Source organism: Heptranchias perlo, chromosome 20 (genome assembly GCF_035084215.1).
Source record: "Heptranchias perlo isolate sHepPer1 chromosome 20, sHepPer1.hap1, whole genome shotgun sequence".
Classification (NCBI taxonomy): domain Eukaryota; kingdom Metazoa; phylum Chordata; class Chondrichthyes; order Hexanchiformes; family Hexanchidae; genus Heptranchias; species Heptranchias perlo.
Window position 1 is genome coordinate 51,592,286 of NC_090344.1, and position 17,390 is coordinate 51,609,675.

The 17,390-nt window shown below is 46.1% G+C and overlaps 1 protein-coding gene across 1 annotated transcript in view; it reads left to right on the forward strand.

Annotated features, from left to right (window-relative positions):
- The window catches only part of bmp1a (bone morphogenetic protein 1a), a 177,218-nt gene that overhangs the window by 112,247 nt on the left and 47,581 nt on the right, over positions 1–17,390 (forward strand). Inside the window, exons 9-10 of the mRNA XM_068001368.1 lie at positions 5,955–6,070; positions 11,048–11,150. Of these exons, the coding sequence (XP_067857469.1) occupies positions 5,955–6,070; positions 11,048–11,150 (219 nt within the window). The remainder of the gene's footprint in view (positions 1–5,954; positions 6,071–11,047; positions 11,151–17,390) is intronic.

Below are 17,390 nucleotides of genomic sequence, written 5' to 3' on the forward strand. Positions count from 1 at the left end.
CAGCCAAAGTACATAAAAAGGGAAGGTAACGTCCCACAACTTATCTCCTATCTGTATTTTCTGCTGTCCTGTGATGAAACCCTGCAAGGGTCATTGACTGGAAGGAGCGTTTGGTATTCCCAATATGTTTTCCATTACCATATCCCATTCAGCCAAGTCAGCAATGAATGTCCCCAGGCAGCAGCAGGCTGACATTGACCTCGATTTCTTATTAGAATTGTTTATTCAGTGAGAGGTTAATAAGCAACTGACTGCTCCCCCTCCACAAAATTGCCCTTCATTAAGTTTATAACTTTTACACAGGGCAACAGGATGAGCCAAGTGCCAAGTTGTGCTAATGAGGGGCTGGCTCCGAATTCCTTCCTCCTACTTACATGCACATTATTTAATGTAGGTCTTGACAACAGCCCTTTGTCCAAATTAAAGAGTGTCTGTGGTCAATATAATTGCTAATCAGTCAATAGCAGAATGTGCACTTGCCTTCGTTCTGCAGTTGTGGAAGATCTCATCTATTCTCCTGTGTGTTGAGTGAAACATGTTTCTTGAGGAATCTTCCGTAAAATAAGGACGTGATTCCTTTCCTGGACATGTGACCTTATGGGGAGAGAGTGCGCTCGTTGTGGAGCAAACAGAAACTGTGTTTGGTTCAGAGAGACTGCAGTATGGTGGTGGGTTTCTCACTTAGCAGATCAAAACACAGGTGACTTTTGTTGCTGTGGATGACGGCGGATTCTGATTTTATGTTGAGGTTGAACATTTTGAAGAATGAGCAAGGCTGTGTTTGTGGGAGTAATCCAGTGTTGCATGTCGAGTATCATGTACAAATGCTCTGTCATCTAGGCTGCTTCAAACAGCTGGAAGGGTTCAACATGAAATGAGTTTGGGCTCTTTTAAAACTAGTTCTTTGTTAGCCTGGGTCCAGAATTTTTAAAAAAAGCTGACTAGAATTCAGCACAAATTGGTTCAGAGGTGACAAGGATGGTAAGTGTGGGAAAAGGAATTGTCATTGACTCTTCCTGGAGGGGGCACATGTGTGGACATTGGGGAAAGGACCGCACCCTACTCAACTGTGGTGCCCCCACAGTCAAATAGTCTGCTGACACTCACTACTCAGGCTCACACATGGACCACGATCGCTTGGAAGTGGTGCTTGGAGGGTGCAGGCACTCATCGAAGTTTACTGCAGTGTGAATGAGCGGTTTGAGCAGAGGAGGGGAGAAAGCCAGATTCCACTGAAGAACAAGGTGCCTCTGTACACATCTGCTTCCTTTCTGCGTTGGTGGGCAGAGGGAGCAAACTCCTAACAGAAAGCTTCAACTTCATTTCCAATGCTCAGACTGTGGTGGGAAGGAAGTCTATCATCGGAGGGGTCTGATAGATCTTACTGGAGCCCTTGGAAAGACTCTGTACCTCGTGGTTTGGAAGCAGTGTAGCCCCAAGTATCGGATCTGAAATCAATTATCTAACGTGGGTAGTGGAATTCTCAATCTTAATTCACAATATTCAATTTGTTGTTAGCAGAAGTTTTAATATTGTTTTTGTGGTCAATGTTTTATTGCATTATAAAATATAAAAATTAGTTTGTGTACGGGTTATAATTGCAGTAGGAATTATGTTTTCCATTTGAATGGTGCTGTGATTGGCATTATTTTTAAAAAACTGTTCCACACTCTCTCCACCACCCCTCATGGTTCACTGGTTAGATGCTCTGTATGGTACGCTCCTGAGCCACACAGATCAAGAAATCACCTGGTTCCGTTACAGATCTGTGCTGGGTTAGTCAACATAGCTCAGGCAATCAGGCGTAAGTAGCAGGGCAGCTGCAATTGTCCTCTGCACCCTTGGGCCGAGAAGAGGAAAAATCAGCTCTCGTTCCTGCTCTTTATCGCGATCTCCATTTGGAAACTGTATGTGTGTCACTGTGGGGTGAGGATGGGGATTGGGCTCAACTGCGATGCCCTCCGTGCTCAAATATCCGGCCAACACGCACTGTCTAGGCATGCGTATACGAACAACGCTGGACAGGAAAAGACCCTCTGCTCCATTCAGCCCGTCCCACGCAACACAGTATCTACACTCCCCACCTCACCCGAAACCACGTGATCTCCTGGGAGAGGCGGAAAACCTGGTTTAAAGAAAAAACCCAGGCCAATTTGGGGAAAAGAAATCTGGGAAATTTCCTCTCCGACCCCATTAGGCGAGCGAACCTAGTCCAGGAGACCATGCTGAAGAGTTGTCACTTGTGCTGCGAGTACCAGGGCAAGAATCAACCCCAGCAAGAATCAACCCCAGCAAGAATCAACCCCAGCAAGAATCAACCCCAGCAAGAATCAGCACTTTTGAGAGGAGCGGGGATAACTGGGATGCATTTCTGACATTTTTTTGTATTAATTTCAGATTGCCAGCATTTGTGTTTCTCTCCTTATCAGCTAAGCATATGTGAACTCCTGCCATTAATTGTGGAAATCAGTATATACAAAATAGAAATAGTGATTTACATCCACAATGTGTGGTTCTGTTTACTCAATATCCCCTAAATCCCCACATATTATTCCTTGGAGCGCAATGCTGGAGTCAGGAATGCAGCGTCCCAGCTGCTGGGACAGGGTGAACTGTTTGCTCATGTGCTCTCCAGATGCTTGGCTCGGCAATAATGGGCAGAAGCCGTCGGTTGTCAAATATTTGGCTGCCTCCACGTTCTTCAGAGGGAGCAGAATTCCATGGAAACTGCAATCTGAGCACTTTCACTCCTTTCTTTTTCTAACTGCGATGACTGATCAGATGCGAAGTCAGGCTTGGTCTATTGTTTTCTTTGCCTGAATAATGGTCCTGACCCACAGGCACTCCGCGTGGCCGATGATATTTGCTCTCAAGTCGATTTTTTTTTAAAAAGTACCATTCCATCCCAAGGTGCGAGCGTCTTTCCTGCTCTAGTGCGTTTATTTACTTAGCCAGCCAGTCCAAACTGGAAAAAATACTTTATTTTCCTGCAGAAACAGCACTCCCCACAAAGAGTGTGATGTGTTGAAGGTGAAGGATTGGTTTGGTCGCATGAAATAAGTAGGAATATTTAAAAGGACGGCTTGCTTCCATTGCTGCTGTTCACAGGGGCTTCATCGGGTGCGAACAAAACCGTTCTTTTCGGCAGATGAGTTTCTGCTGGATGGCTTTGCTGTTGTACTGCCTCGGTGCTAAAGGTCAAGAGTACTGAGGAGGGGCGGCCAGGGTGAGTCCCCGGGAGCAGTCTCCTGCTCCCCTTGCCTGAAGACCTGCCCAAAAAGCCTCCTCCTCCCCCACCCAGCACTGTGCATGTCTTCCACACAGCCCAGCTAAACTGAGTGAGAACAACTTGTTCCAGAAGTGACGCTGCATTTAGCAGCAGCTGAACATGAACAGGATTCTTGCCAGTGGGTCAGGACTGCCCCTGGAAGGAATGGTACGTCACAGTATTCACAGGTATCTGAACAGCATTGAACCGTTTAACAAAGGAGAATTCATAAAGATGTGAGCTCCTGGGATGGTTTTAAAGTTGGCTTTGCAGCCAGGATGAAGAGTAAGCGATGTAGATTTACCTCCTGCGGCTGGTCTGACACCATCCGCCAGAGGTCAATCCAGCCAAATCCACGCCTGAATCACACTGCACACACTGCATGAGTGCGAGGCCAAAACTGGTTCATGTCAACGCAGGCCATGCAGTAGAGCCGGTACACTGGGAACTTCGCTCAGTCTGTCCAGAGTCCAATAGAGATAAAAGGGGAAAAAAAACACAATGTGCAAGCTCCTGTCTCTCCCCAAACCCCATCAACACCTGAGATTCCTACATGGAGCTGACACTGGGCTCAGAGATTTCCTACTGTGCAGAACAGCAACACACAAACTGGACAGATTAAGTTGGGGTGTGAATTCCTTTCATTTTTCCCCCCTTTTTTTCTCTAGTTGTTGATCTCTTTTTACCACTCCTGCATTAACCTGTTTATCACATTCTGTGAGTGGCCTGGCTTATTCTGCATCTTACTTAGTTTTTATTATTATAAATCACACACTATGAGGTAAGAAACCTAGGAAGGAGATGGTTGTGGTGCTCGCTAGGGTTAAACAGCTTGCCGACACTCGTTGTCTGGGCTCACACATGAACAGTGGCCATTTGGGTGAGGTGTGAGAGGGTCTGTGGAACTGTACCCCTACATAATAACTACCCCTGGGTACAGTAGTGTAGTGATTATATTACTGGACGATAATCCAGAGAACGCGCGTTCAGATCCCACCATGGCAGTTTGAGAATTTGAATACAGTTTAAAAAAAATCTGGAAAAAAAAAAGCTGGCATCAACAAATGTGATCATGAAACTGTCGGATTGTCGTAAAAACCCAACTGGTTCACTCATGTCCTTTAGGGAAGGAAATCTGTCCCCCATTACCTGGTGTGGCCTATACGTGACTCTCGTCCCACACCAACTTGGTTGACTCTTAACTGCCCTCTGAAGTGGCCTAGCAAGCCACTGTGTTGTATCACCACCTCCTCAGGGCAACTAGGGATGGGCAATAAAAGCATTCGATGCCCACGTCCCGAGAATGGATTTTTAAAAAGGCAGAGTCTTCAGGAAGAAAGAGGAAAAAGGCATAAGAAAAAAATTAGAAAACAGGATGTTTGTTGACTATTAAGAAATCATTGATATGCTGATAAGTGCAAGGCTATGTGGTGTCTGGGACTGTACTGGGCTGTGTGTGTAGCCAAGTGTTGTTGAGTCTGATATCATTTGAGGCTGCAATGAACAGACGAGACATGACTGGGTTGAGAAGTGTGGGTCAGAGTGTGTGGGTTAAGTTCCGTCCCAGAGAACGAGAGCCAGCTTTTCAGTGCACTGAAACTGTGTGAGGCAGCTAAGCAGTTCTGATAAGGCCCTGCGGCAGAAAAGCAAAGTCTGAAAGTGTCAGCAAATATATTGCTGGGGTTTTTTGTTTGTTGATAAAGTTGGAAAGAAATTAAGGAAGAAAGAAAAAAAAAATGAAAAACTTGCATTTATATAAACGCATTTCACGACATTGGGACAGCCAATGAAGTACTTTTTAAAGTGTCGTCACTGTTGTAATGTGGGAAATGCGGCAGCTAAACTACACACCGCAAGGTCCCACAAACAGCAATGTGATAATGACCAGATAATCTGGCTAAGGGATAAATATTGGCCAGCACACTGGGAGAACTCCCCTGCACTTCTTCAAAATAGCGCCTTGGGATCTGTTAGGTCCACCTGAGAGGGCAGACAGGACCTCGGTTTAACATCTCATCCAAAAGACGACACCTCCGACAGTGCAGCACTCCCTCAGTACCAAAATCTACCTTCCACCTCGTAATGAAGTACTTAAATTTGTTGATGTCCATCTTGTCTGCTCCTGAACTTGCCTGATGCCCTGACACCAGCTCTACCAAGCCGGGGTTACTGATTGATAATTAGGATAGCTGATACTCCCCGATAGGCAGTGAGTCAGTGTTTGTGGAGGAGTGTTCCGTGTTCCTGGCAGGCAGGGATCTGACTGTGGGAAAATGGCTTCAAAAACACATTCAATGCAAAATTTGGGAAAAAATGACTGATTTGGTCCCGGTTAAAATGCAGCCCCTCAATTGCACAGTATTACGGTTGAGATGTTCTTCATGTGATCAGTTGAGTGATTCATGGCTATAACTAATGTCCTGTGAAATCTAGTCTACATGTGCACTGTATAAAGTCACTCCTTTTTACTTGGAGGATGTAAAACACGCAAGTTGCATACAGTTGTTAAGTTTCTACTGCATATAGAAAGTGTTGTGTAGCCAATCGCTCTGTCGTTAAACTCTTGCACGGCAGACCTGACTGCTACATAGTGCTCCCTAGTTGTAAACAATGTCATAGTTTGGTAAGATGGGTATTTACTCCAAGCCAAGGAATGATGGAATGTCTTTTCATTGTGTTCCGACAGCATGTGGGGATACTCTTCAAGACTCCTTGGGAAACTTTTCTTCTCCTGGATTCCCAAACGGATATTCGTCTTTTACACACTGTGTGTGGAGGGTATCAGTCACTCCTGGAGAGAAGGTGCGAGTCTTCAACCCTTGTTTTGTTGAACAAATAAAGTCCAGCCACATTACTCCAAATCTTTCGACTATAGTAACCCCAAAACCCATTCATGAACCCCAAACCACTCGACTATAGTAACCCCAAAACCCATTCACGAACCCCAAACCACTCGACTATGTAACCCCAAAACCCATTCACGAACTCCAAACCACTCGACTATAGTAACCCCAAAACCCATTCACGAACCCCAAACCATTCGACTATAGTAATCCCAAAACCCATTCACGAACTCCAAACTATTCGACTATAGTGACCCCAAAACCCATTCACTTACCCCAAAACCCATTCATGAACCCCAAACTATACGACTATAGTAACCCCAAACCATTCGACTTTAGTAACCCCAAAACCATTCATGAAACCCACACTATATGACTATAGTAACCCCAAGACCTTGTCACGAACCCCAAACCATTCGACTTTAGTAACCCCAAAACCCATTCACGAACCCCAAACTATAGACTATAGTAACCCCAAGACCCATTCATGAACCCCAAACAATTTGACTATAGGGACCCCAAAACCCATTCACGAACCCCAAACCATTCAACCATAGTAACCCCAAAACCCATTTGTGAACCCCAAACTATACGACTGTAGTGACCCTAAAACCCATTCACGAACCCCAAACTATATGACAATAGTAACCCCAAAACCCATTCACGAACCCCAAACAATACGTCTTTAGTAACCCCAAAGCCCATTCACGAACCCCAAACCATTCGATTATAGTAACCCCAAAACCCATTCACGAACTCCAAACCATTCGACTATAGTAACCCCAAAACCCATTCACGAACCCCAAACCACTCGACTATAGTAACCCCAAAACCCATTCACGAACCCCAAACCATTCGACTATAGTAACCCCAAAACCCATTCACGAACCCCAAACCATTCGATTATAGTAACCCCAAAACCCATTCACAAACCCCAAACTATATGACCATAGTAATCCCAAAACCCATTCACGAACTCTAAACTATACGACTATAGTAACCCCAAAACCCATTCACGAACTCCAAACTATTCGACTATAGTAACCCCAAAACCAATTCACGAACTCCAAACGATTCGACTATAGTAACCCCAAAACCCATTCACGAACTCCAAACCATTTGACTATAGTAACCCCAAAACCCATTCACGAACCCCAAACTATATGACCATAGTAATCCCAAAACCCATTCACGAACTCCAAACTATTCGACTATAGTGACCCCAAAACCCATTCACTTACCCCAAAACCCATTCATGAACCCCAAACTATACGACTATAGTAACCCCAAACCATTCGACTTTAGTAACCCCAAAACCATTCATGAAACCCACACTATATGACTATAGTAACCCCAAGACCTTGTCACGAACCCCAAACCATTCGACTTTAGTAACCCCAAAACCCATTCACGAACCCCAAACTATAGACTATAGTAACCCCAAGACCCATTCATGAACCCCAAACAATTTGACTATAGGGACCCCAAAACCCATTCACGAACCCCAAACCATTCAACCATAGTAACCCCAAAACCCATTTGTGAACCCCAAACTATACGACTGTAGTGACCCTAAAACCCATTCACGAACCCCAAACTATATGACAATAGTAACCCCAAAACCCATTCACGAACCCCAAACAATACGTCTTTAGTAACCCCAAAGCCCATTCACGAACCCCAAACCATTCGACTATAGTAACCCCAAAACCCATTCACGAACTCCAAACCATTCGACTATAGTAACCCCAAAACCCATTCACGAACCCCAAACCACTCGACTATAGTAACCCCAAAACCCATTCACGAACCCCAAACCATTCAACTATAGTAACCCCAAAACCCATTCACAAACCCCAAACTATATGACCATAGTAATCCCAAAACCCATTCACGAACTCTAAACTATACGACTATAGTAACCCCAAAACCCATTCACGAACTCCAAACTATTCGACTATAGTAACCCCAAAACCAATTCACGAACTCCAAACCATTTGACTATAGTAACCCCAAAACCCATTCACGAACCCCAAACTATATGACCATAGTAATCCCAAAACCCATTCACGAACTCCAAACTATTCGACTATAGTAACCCCAAAACCCATTCACGAACCCCAAATCTTTCGACTATAGTAACCCCAAAACCCATTCACGAACCCCAAACCATTCGATTATAGTAACCCCAAAACCCATTCACGAACCCCAAACTATATGACCATAGTAATCCCAAAACCCATTCACGAACTCTAAACTATACGACTATAGTAACCCCAAAACCCATTCACGAACTCCAAACTATTCGACTATAGTAACCCCAAAACCAATTCACGAACTCCAAACGATTCGACTATAGTAACCCCAAAACCCATTCACGAACCCCAAACCATTTGACTATAGTAATCCCAAAACCCATTCACGAACCCCAAACCATTTGACTATAGTAACCCCAAAACCAATTCACGAACTCCAAACGATTCGACTATAGTAACCCCAAAACCCATTCACGAACTCCAAACCATTTGACTATAGTAACCCCAAAACCCATTCACGAACCCCAAACTATATGACCATAGTAATCCCAAAACCCATTCACGAACTCCAAACTATTCGACTATAGTAACCCCAAAACCCATTTCCGAACCCCAAACCATTCCCCCCCCCACTCACACAGACAGTGCTCTATATTTGAATCCTAATCATGTGGCTCCTTATCTGTGGGGAGGGGTGAATCCAGTTGTGTTTAATAAACAGGATTGAAGTGGAGCCCCTCCCATCCACCAGCACCAGTATCCCTGTGGAGATCCACTCCAATGAGTCATGTTTGGATTTCACTCTTGAGACGAGGCTGGGACAGCACACCCATTCATGAAGTCATCTGTGGGAATATTGCCTCATAACACTCCGGGTTATTTGACAATCTCATGAGCGAAGGTTTCTGCTTAAAAGGGAAGTACCAGGGACTGGTTGGTGTAATGGGAGATCACATTGCTCTCTCACCTCTGGGACCTCTGAATCCAGCTGTCCCTGCTACTAGGATGAGCGTCTATTGTTCATCTCTCACACAAGATTAGGACTCATGGGATTGGGGGTAACGTATTAGCGTGTCTTGAGGATTGGTTAACGGACAGAAATTAAAGAGTAGGAATAAACGGGTCATTTTCAGGTTGGCAGGTTTGTAACTAGCGGGGTGCTGTAAGGATCAGTGCTTGGGCCTCAGCTATTTACAATCTATATCAATGCCTTAGGTGAAGGGACCGAGTGTAATGTATCCAAGTTTGCTGAGGATACAAAGCTAGGTGGGAAAGTAAGCTGTGAGGAGGACACAAAGATTCTGCAAAGGGATGTGGACAGGTTAAGTGAGTGGGAAAGAAGGTGGTTGATGGAGTATAATGTGGGGAAATGTGAGGTTATTCACTTTGGTAGGAAGAATAGAAAAACAGAATATTTTTTAAAAGGTGAGACACTAAGAAGGGTTGGTGGTCAGAGAGATTTGGCTGTCCTTGTACATGAATCACAGAAAGTTAACATGCAGGTACAGCAAGCAATTAAGAAAGCAAATGGTATGATAGCCTTCATTGCAAAGAGTAGGAATAAACGGGTCATTTTCAGGTTGGCAGATTGTAACTAGTGGGGTGCTGTAAGGATCAGTGCTTGGGCCTCAGCTATTTACAATCTATATCAATGCCTTAGGTGAAGGGACCGAGTGTAATGTATCCAAGTTTGCTGACGATACAAAGCTAGGTGAGAAAGTAAGTAAGATTGCTGCAATTATATAGGGCTCTGGTGAGACCTCACCTGGAGTACTGTGTACAGTTTTGGTCTCCTTATCTAAGGAAGGATATACTTGCCTTAGAGGCGGTGCATCGAAAGTTCACTAGATTGATTCCTGGGATGAGAGGATTGTCCTATGAGGAGAGATTGAGTAGAATGGGCCTACATTCTCTGAAGTTTAGAAGAATGAGAGGTGATCTCATTGAAACATATAAAATCTTAGAGGGCTTGACAGAGTAGATGCTGAGAGGCTGTTTCCCCTGGCTGGAGAGTCTAGAACTAGAGGTCATAGTCTCAAGATAAGGGGTCGGCCATTTAGGACAGAGGAAAAATTTCTTCACTCAGAGGGTTGTGAATCTTTGAAATTCTCTGCCCCAGAGGGCTGTGGATGCTCGGTCATTGAGTATATTCAAGACTGAGATCGGTAGATTTTTGGACACTAAGGGAATCAAGGGATCAGGGGATAAGGCGGGAAAGTGGAGTTGAGGTAGAAGATCAGCCATGATCTTATTGAATGGCGGAGCAGGCTCGAGGGGTCATGTGGTCTACTCCTGCTCCTATTTGTTATGTTCTTGTCTGACTGTCCAACATGAGTTGAGTTTGTTGACGAGAATCTCTCTGGTAATGGAAAAAAAAGATGTGTACCTGGTGTGGTGCTGAGCCAGCTAGATCCCAGGCATGAGCCCTGGTCTGCGCTGCTGGCTGATTTCAAAGGGGAATGGTGAGATACTACAGTTCACCTCTGTCGCTGGCACAGGGAGCACCAAAGTTCCTGGTCCTGATCACAAACCAGTGACACTTCCTGCAATGTGCCCGAGGGTGGATAATGGGGAAGACCTGATTGCACACCGCTCTGATACTCCTCATGGTGGAATAGCCTGTTGAGACTCTATGTCCAGGCTGAAACATGAAGAATGGTCATTTGGGTGAGGTGCTGTCCTGGCTCAAGGTGTGCAGAAGGATATTGAGGGTAGTTTTTGACTTTGTGCAATTGTGTAAAATGTGCTCCAATGAATCGGCCGTGCGTTTTACATCCCTCCCAATTTTTATTTCCACTGAAGTCAACGGTGGATGAATTTTAAACCTTGAATTTCCGATGAATTTTAAACCTTTCTTTTCGATTTTAGTGACACCTTTATCTGGTCTTTTTTTCTTGTAGATTATTTTAAACTTCACAGCCATGGATATGTTCAGGAGCCGTCTGTGCTGGTACGATTATGTGGAAGTACGGGATGGATACTGGAAGAAAGCCCCACTGCGTGGTAGGAATAAACTCCTAACTGAATAAAAAGCCCTCTGCCTTCTGAATCATCTTCTTCTCACCTCACTCACTTCTTTTCCATTCTTGTTTCCTCTCTTGTCCCTTCTAATTCGCAGTCCTACACGTTCGCTCTCTCCCCCCCCTCAACATGCTGCAATGAAGAATCATCGCATCATCTCAAATCTCTGGAGTTCCACCACTCCCTCAGTCTGCAGGCTTGGTGTCACCCAGTCACTCTTCTCTCCTACTCTTTTTACCTTTGGCATTGTACACAGAAATAGAGGTGCCATTACACTACTGGGTGTATTCTATAGGCCACCAATTAGTGGGAAGGATATAGAGGAGCAAATTTGCAGGGAAATTACAGAGAGGTGCAAAAGCCATAGAGTAGTGATAACTGGAGACTTCAACTATCCTAATATAGACTGGGATAGTAATAAAATAAGGTGCAAAGAGGGGGAGGAATTTTTGAAGTGTGTTCAGGTGAACTTTCTTGATCTGTATGTTTCCGGCCCATCGAGGAAGGAGGCATTGCTGGATCTGGTTCTGTGGAATGAGACGGGCCAAGTGGAGCAAGTGTCAGTGGGGGAACATTTAGGGAACAGCAATCATCATATCATAAGGTTTAGATTAGCTATGGAAAAGGACACGGACCACTCTAAAGTAAAAATACTCAATTGGAGGAGGGCCAATTTCATTCGGATAAGAACTGATCTGACCCGGGGAAATTGGAATCAGAGATTGACAGGCAAAACTGTAATTCAGCAGTGGGCAGCCTTTAAGGAGGAGATGGTTCGGGTACAGTCCAGGTACATTCCCACGAGGGGGAAAGGTTAAAGCCAGAGCTCCCTGGATGACAAAAGAGATAGAGTAAGACGAAATGGAAAAAAGGGGGCATATGACAGATGTCAGCTTGATAACACAAGTGAGAACCGGGTTGAACATCGAAAGTTCAGAAAGGAAATGAAAAAGGAAATAAGAGGGGCAAAGAGAGAGTATGAGAATAGACTGGCGGCCAACATAAAAGGGAATCCAAAAGTCTTCTACAGGCATGCAATCAGTAAACGGAAAGTAAGAGGAGGGTGGGGCTGATTAGGGACCAAAAAGGAGATCTACTCATGGAGGCAGAGGGGATTGACGAGGTACGAAATGAGTACTTTGCATCTGTCTTTACCAACGAGGAAGATGCTGCCAGAGTCTTAGTAAAGGAAGATGTAGTTGAGATAGTGGATGGGCTAATAATTGATAAAGAGGAGGTACTAGAAAGGCTGGCTGTACTTAAAGTAGATAAGTCACCTGGTCTGGATGGGATGCATCCTAGGTTGCTGAGGGAAGTAAGGGTGGAAATTGCGGAGGGACTGGCCATAATCTTCCAATCATCCTCAGAGATGGGGGTGGTGCCAGAGGACTGGAGAACTGCAAATGTTACACCCTTGTTTAAAAAAGGGTGTAGGGATAAACCCAGTAACTACAGGCCGGTCAGTTTAACCTCAGTGGTGGGGAAACTTTTAGAAACAATAATCCGGGACAGAATTAACAGTCACTTGGACGAGTGTGGATTGATTAGGGAAAGCCAACACGGATTTGTTAAAGGCAAATCGTGTTTAACTAACCTGATAGAGGTTTTTTGATGAGGTAACAGAGAGGGTAGATAAGGGCAATGCGGTTGATGTGGTGTATATGGACTTCCAAAAGGTGTTTGATAAAGTGCCACATAATCGGCTTGTTATCAAGATTGAAGCCCATGGAATAAAGGGGGCAGTAGCAGTGTGGATACAAAATTGGTGAACTAACAGGAAGTAAAGAGAAGTGTTGAAAGGTTGTTTAGGATTGGAGGGCGGTGTACAGTGGTGTTCCCCAGGGGTCAGTGCTGGGACCACTGCTTTTCTTGATAATATATTAATGACTTGGACTTGGGTGTACAGGGCACAATTTCAAAATTTGCAGATGACAGTGAGGAGGATAGTGATAGACTTCAAGAGGATATAGTCAGGCTGGTGGAATGGGCGGACACATGGCAGATGAAGTTTAATGCAGAAAAATGCAAAGTGATACATTTTGGTAGGAAGAACGAAGAGAGGCAATATATAAACTAGAGGACACAATTCTAAAAGGGGTACAGGAACAGAGAGATCTGGGGGTATATGTGCACAAATCGTTGAAGGTGGCAGGGCAGGTTGAGACAGCGGTTAAAAAAGCACACGGGATCCTGGGCTTTATAAATAGAGGCATAGAGTACAAAAGCAAGGAAGTTATACTAAACCTTTGTAAAATACTGGTTAGGCCGCAACTGGAGTATTGTGGCCAGTTCTGGGCACCACACTTTCGGGAGAATGTCAAGGCCTTAGAGAGGGTGCAGAAGAAATTTACTAGAATGGTACCAGGGATGAGGGACTTTAGTTGTGTGGAGAGACTGGAGAAGCTGGGATTGTTCTCCTTAGAACAGAGAAGGTTAAGGGGGTTTTGATAGAGTAAATAAGGAGGAACTGTTCCAGTGACAGATGGGTTGGTAACTAGAGGACACAGATAAAAGAACATGAGGACATAAGGGCAGAAAATGTAATCACTGAGTTGTTATGATCTGGAATGCACAGCCTGAAAGGGCGGTGGAAGCAGATTCAACAGTAACTTTCAAAAGGGAACTGGATAAATACTTGAAGGGAACACATTTACAGGGCTTTGAGGAAAGAGCAGGGGAGTGGAACTAATTGGATAGCTCTGCCAAAGAGCCGGCACAGGCACGATGGGCCGAATGGCCTCCTTCTGTGCTCTATCATTCTACGATTTATATTTTTCCCCATCTTTCCCCCTCCCCCTCTGACAGCAATAGTTGACCACATTACAGTCCATGGGGACGTTTGCTATTTGTGATGAACCATGAGCACAAGTATAAAGGAAGCTTTTTAGATTTTTGCTTCAAATTGGCGATGATAGTGAGATTTCTCATCGATATGTTCTTGTGGGTTAGATCACCATGATCCCAAGGTGGTTGTGCTTAAAATGCGTTTAGTTTTTATTTAATACATTTGCCAGTGCAACTTTCGGAGATAAACTAGATGTAAAGGCCAATTGGCACTGCATGTGTCCTGGCTAGCACAGCACTGTGGAGTGGCAGCCAATGCACAGATAAATCCATCAACACACAGCAATAAACCTGCTGTTGGTGCTGGTCTTTATCAGTAGAAATATATTCTAATTTCTTCTTGAATCGCTGCAGTCCTTGTGATGAAGGTGCTCCCACAACACTGTTAGGTCGGGAATTCCAGGATTTGAAGGAACGGCGATATATTTCCAAGTCGGGATGCGATGTGACTCGGAGGGGATGGTGTTCCTATGCGCCTGCGGCCCTCATCCTTCAAAGCGGCGGAGGTCGCGGGTTTGGGAGGCGCTGGAGATGCAGGTACATGGAGGCCACCGGCCCTCCATCACCTCTCCAAATTGCCAATCGCTCATGTGTGGCCCTAGACAGTAGAGCTATTTGGTCATGGGGAGGAAATAGCCAACATTCCTTACCCAACGCCCATAAGCTTGTTCCCGTTTCCCAGCAGGAATCACTGCCTGGTGTTCAGGATTGGGGAACCCTGGCTGATAATTTAAACTGGCACTGGGGACAGTTGCGGGCATCCTACGCCCGGGCTCAACACGGACTGGGTTCTGAGGCTGGTACCGCGTGGCACCGCGTGGCTCAGCACTGCACCGAACGGTGCATGTCAGTTGGACTAGCTATTGTTGAGAAACTCACGGGCCAGAGTGAGACAAATCAGCACACAGTGCTTAGGTGATGCTAAGCCTGGGTTATAAGAACCTGGAAGGGCGCAGGAGGAAAGATGTAATTACAGATTCTCCAACCGACAATGAGCCGAGTTAATTTTCTAAACACCCTTGTACACTCAGACCTTGTTATTACAAATTGACCCTGTAGATTTAAGTGGGTGTTCACCTTTCTAAAATTCAGCTTCCACTCCTGATTATAACTGTGCTACCATCTGGATTAGAGGAAAGGTTAAATGTTTTATTGTGTGTGCATGACAGACTCGTCTGAATAATTTCCTGAAAACCCTTCAATTTGGAAGTTAACTTTCCTGGTTCCTATGCTGTGTTTGCCCAGTGGGTATATCGGCTGTACGGTGTGGTACCGAATCATTCAGGCAGAAGCTCCCAAGGTTTGATCCTTGCTCCATGTTGAGTTGGCAGACCCAGCTCGGCCCCCCTGAGATAGGGAGGGACGGCCAGCTGGAGCTCCTGCTGCCCGGGGCAGGTTTGGGCTCGGTTCCAAATGGTCTGCCTTCAGTCGCTGTCCACGGTCACAGGGGGGACGAACAGGCACGTGGGTGCGGCAGAAGAGTTTGGCCGCGAGCCATACCTCTGCAGGAGTCAGCCCCCTGGGGGTGGGGGGAATATCTGTTGGGTTTTCACCTCTTTATGTAAAGTTGAGAAGTCTGTAATTAATGGCCTGCCGTCATTTTTAAAATTCTTTTCCAATCCCAGCTGGATTAATTTTTTGTCCTTTTGTGATGAAGAAGCTGCTTACGTGTCTGTGCTTTATTATCTGTCGCAGCAGAACTCTGAGTCAAGACTTGTTTAACTGTTTCCACATGTTCTTTTTGGCCTCACCTTTGGCACATTGAATTCTTTGTGTTTTGTTGTATTTTTCCACTTTTCTAGCCCGACTGCCACCTTGGCTAAAATCAGCTTTACTCAGTGCAGACCAGGGGTGAACCTGGGACTCTCCAGTTTGTGCCTTCACTCAAGGGCCCATTGGCGAAGGTTGAATTCTTTGTTGCTGTGCTTTCCTTTCTCCTTGCTCTCTCCCTCTGTCTCTCCACAAAAATTCTGAATTTCTAATCTTATGCTCTCAACATTAACTATTGTAAAATATAGACGTGCCTGAGCGACGAACCCAGGGCCCCACCAGCCAGTGCTAATTATTCAGTGAAGGTTTAAGGTCTCACGGCACTGTACGACGAGCAGGGAGAACCCCCGGTGCACTGGAAAACAGTCAACACCCCCAAGAGACAGATTAACTGCTCATTCATCTTATTGCTGTTTGTGGGATCGTGCTGTGTTCAAATTAGGGCTTCACAGCCGATGAATTACTTATTGAAATATGGTCATTGTTGTTATGTAGGCAAATGTAGCAGCTACTTCGCACATAGCGCGATCCAACGAACAGCGCAATCCCGCCCACAGCACGACCCCGCACACAGCGCGATCCGACAAAGAGCGCGATCTGACAAAGAGCGCGACCCTGCACACAGCACGATCCCGCACATAGCGCGATCCAACAAAGAGCGCGATCCCGCATATAGCGCGATCCAACACACAGTGCGATCCCGCACAGAGCGCGATCCAACAAACAGCACGATCCCGCCCACTGCGTGATCCAACAAACAGCACGATCCCGCCCACAGCGCGATCCAACAAAGAGCGCGATCCCGCACATAGCGCGATCCAACACACAGTGCGATCCCGCCCACAGCGCGATCCAACAAACAGCGCAATCCCGCCCACAGCGCGATCCAACAAACAGCGCAATCCAACAAACAGCATAATCCCGCCCACAGCGCAATCCAACAAACAGCACGATCCCGCCCACAGCGCGATCCAACAAAGAGCGCGATCCCGCACATAGCGCGATCCAACACACAGTGCGATCCCGCCCACAGCGCGATCCAACAAAGAGCGCGATCCCGCACATAGCGCGATCCAACAAAGAGCGCGATCCCGCCCACAGCGCGATCCAACAAAGAGCGCGATCCCGCACATAGCGCGATCCAACACACAGTGCGATCCCGCCCACAGCGCAATCCAACAAACAGCGTAATCCCGCCCACAGCGCGATCCAACAAACAGCGCGATCCCGCCCACAGCGCGATCCAACAAACAGCGCGATCCCGCCCACAGCGCAATCCAACAAACAGCACGATCCCGCCCACAGCGCAATCCAACAAACAGCGTAATCCCGCCCACAGCGCGATCCAACAAACAGCGCGATCCCGCCCACAGCGCGATCCAACAAACAGCGCGATCCCGCCCACAGCGCGATCCAACAAACAGCACGATCCCGCCCACAGCGCAATCCAACAAACAGCGTAATCCCGCCCACAGCGCGATCCAACAAACAGCGCGATCCCGCCCACAGCGCAATCCAACAAACAGCGTAATCCCGCCCACAGCGCGATCCAACAAACAGCGCGATCCCGCCCACAGCGCAATCCAACAAACAGCGTAATCCCGCCCA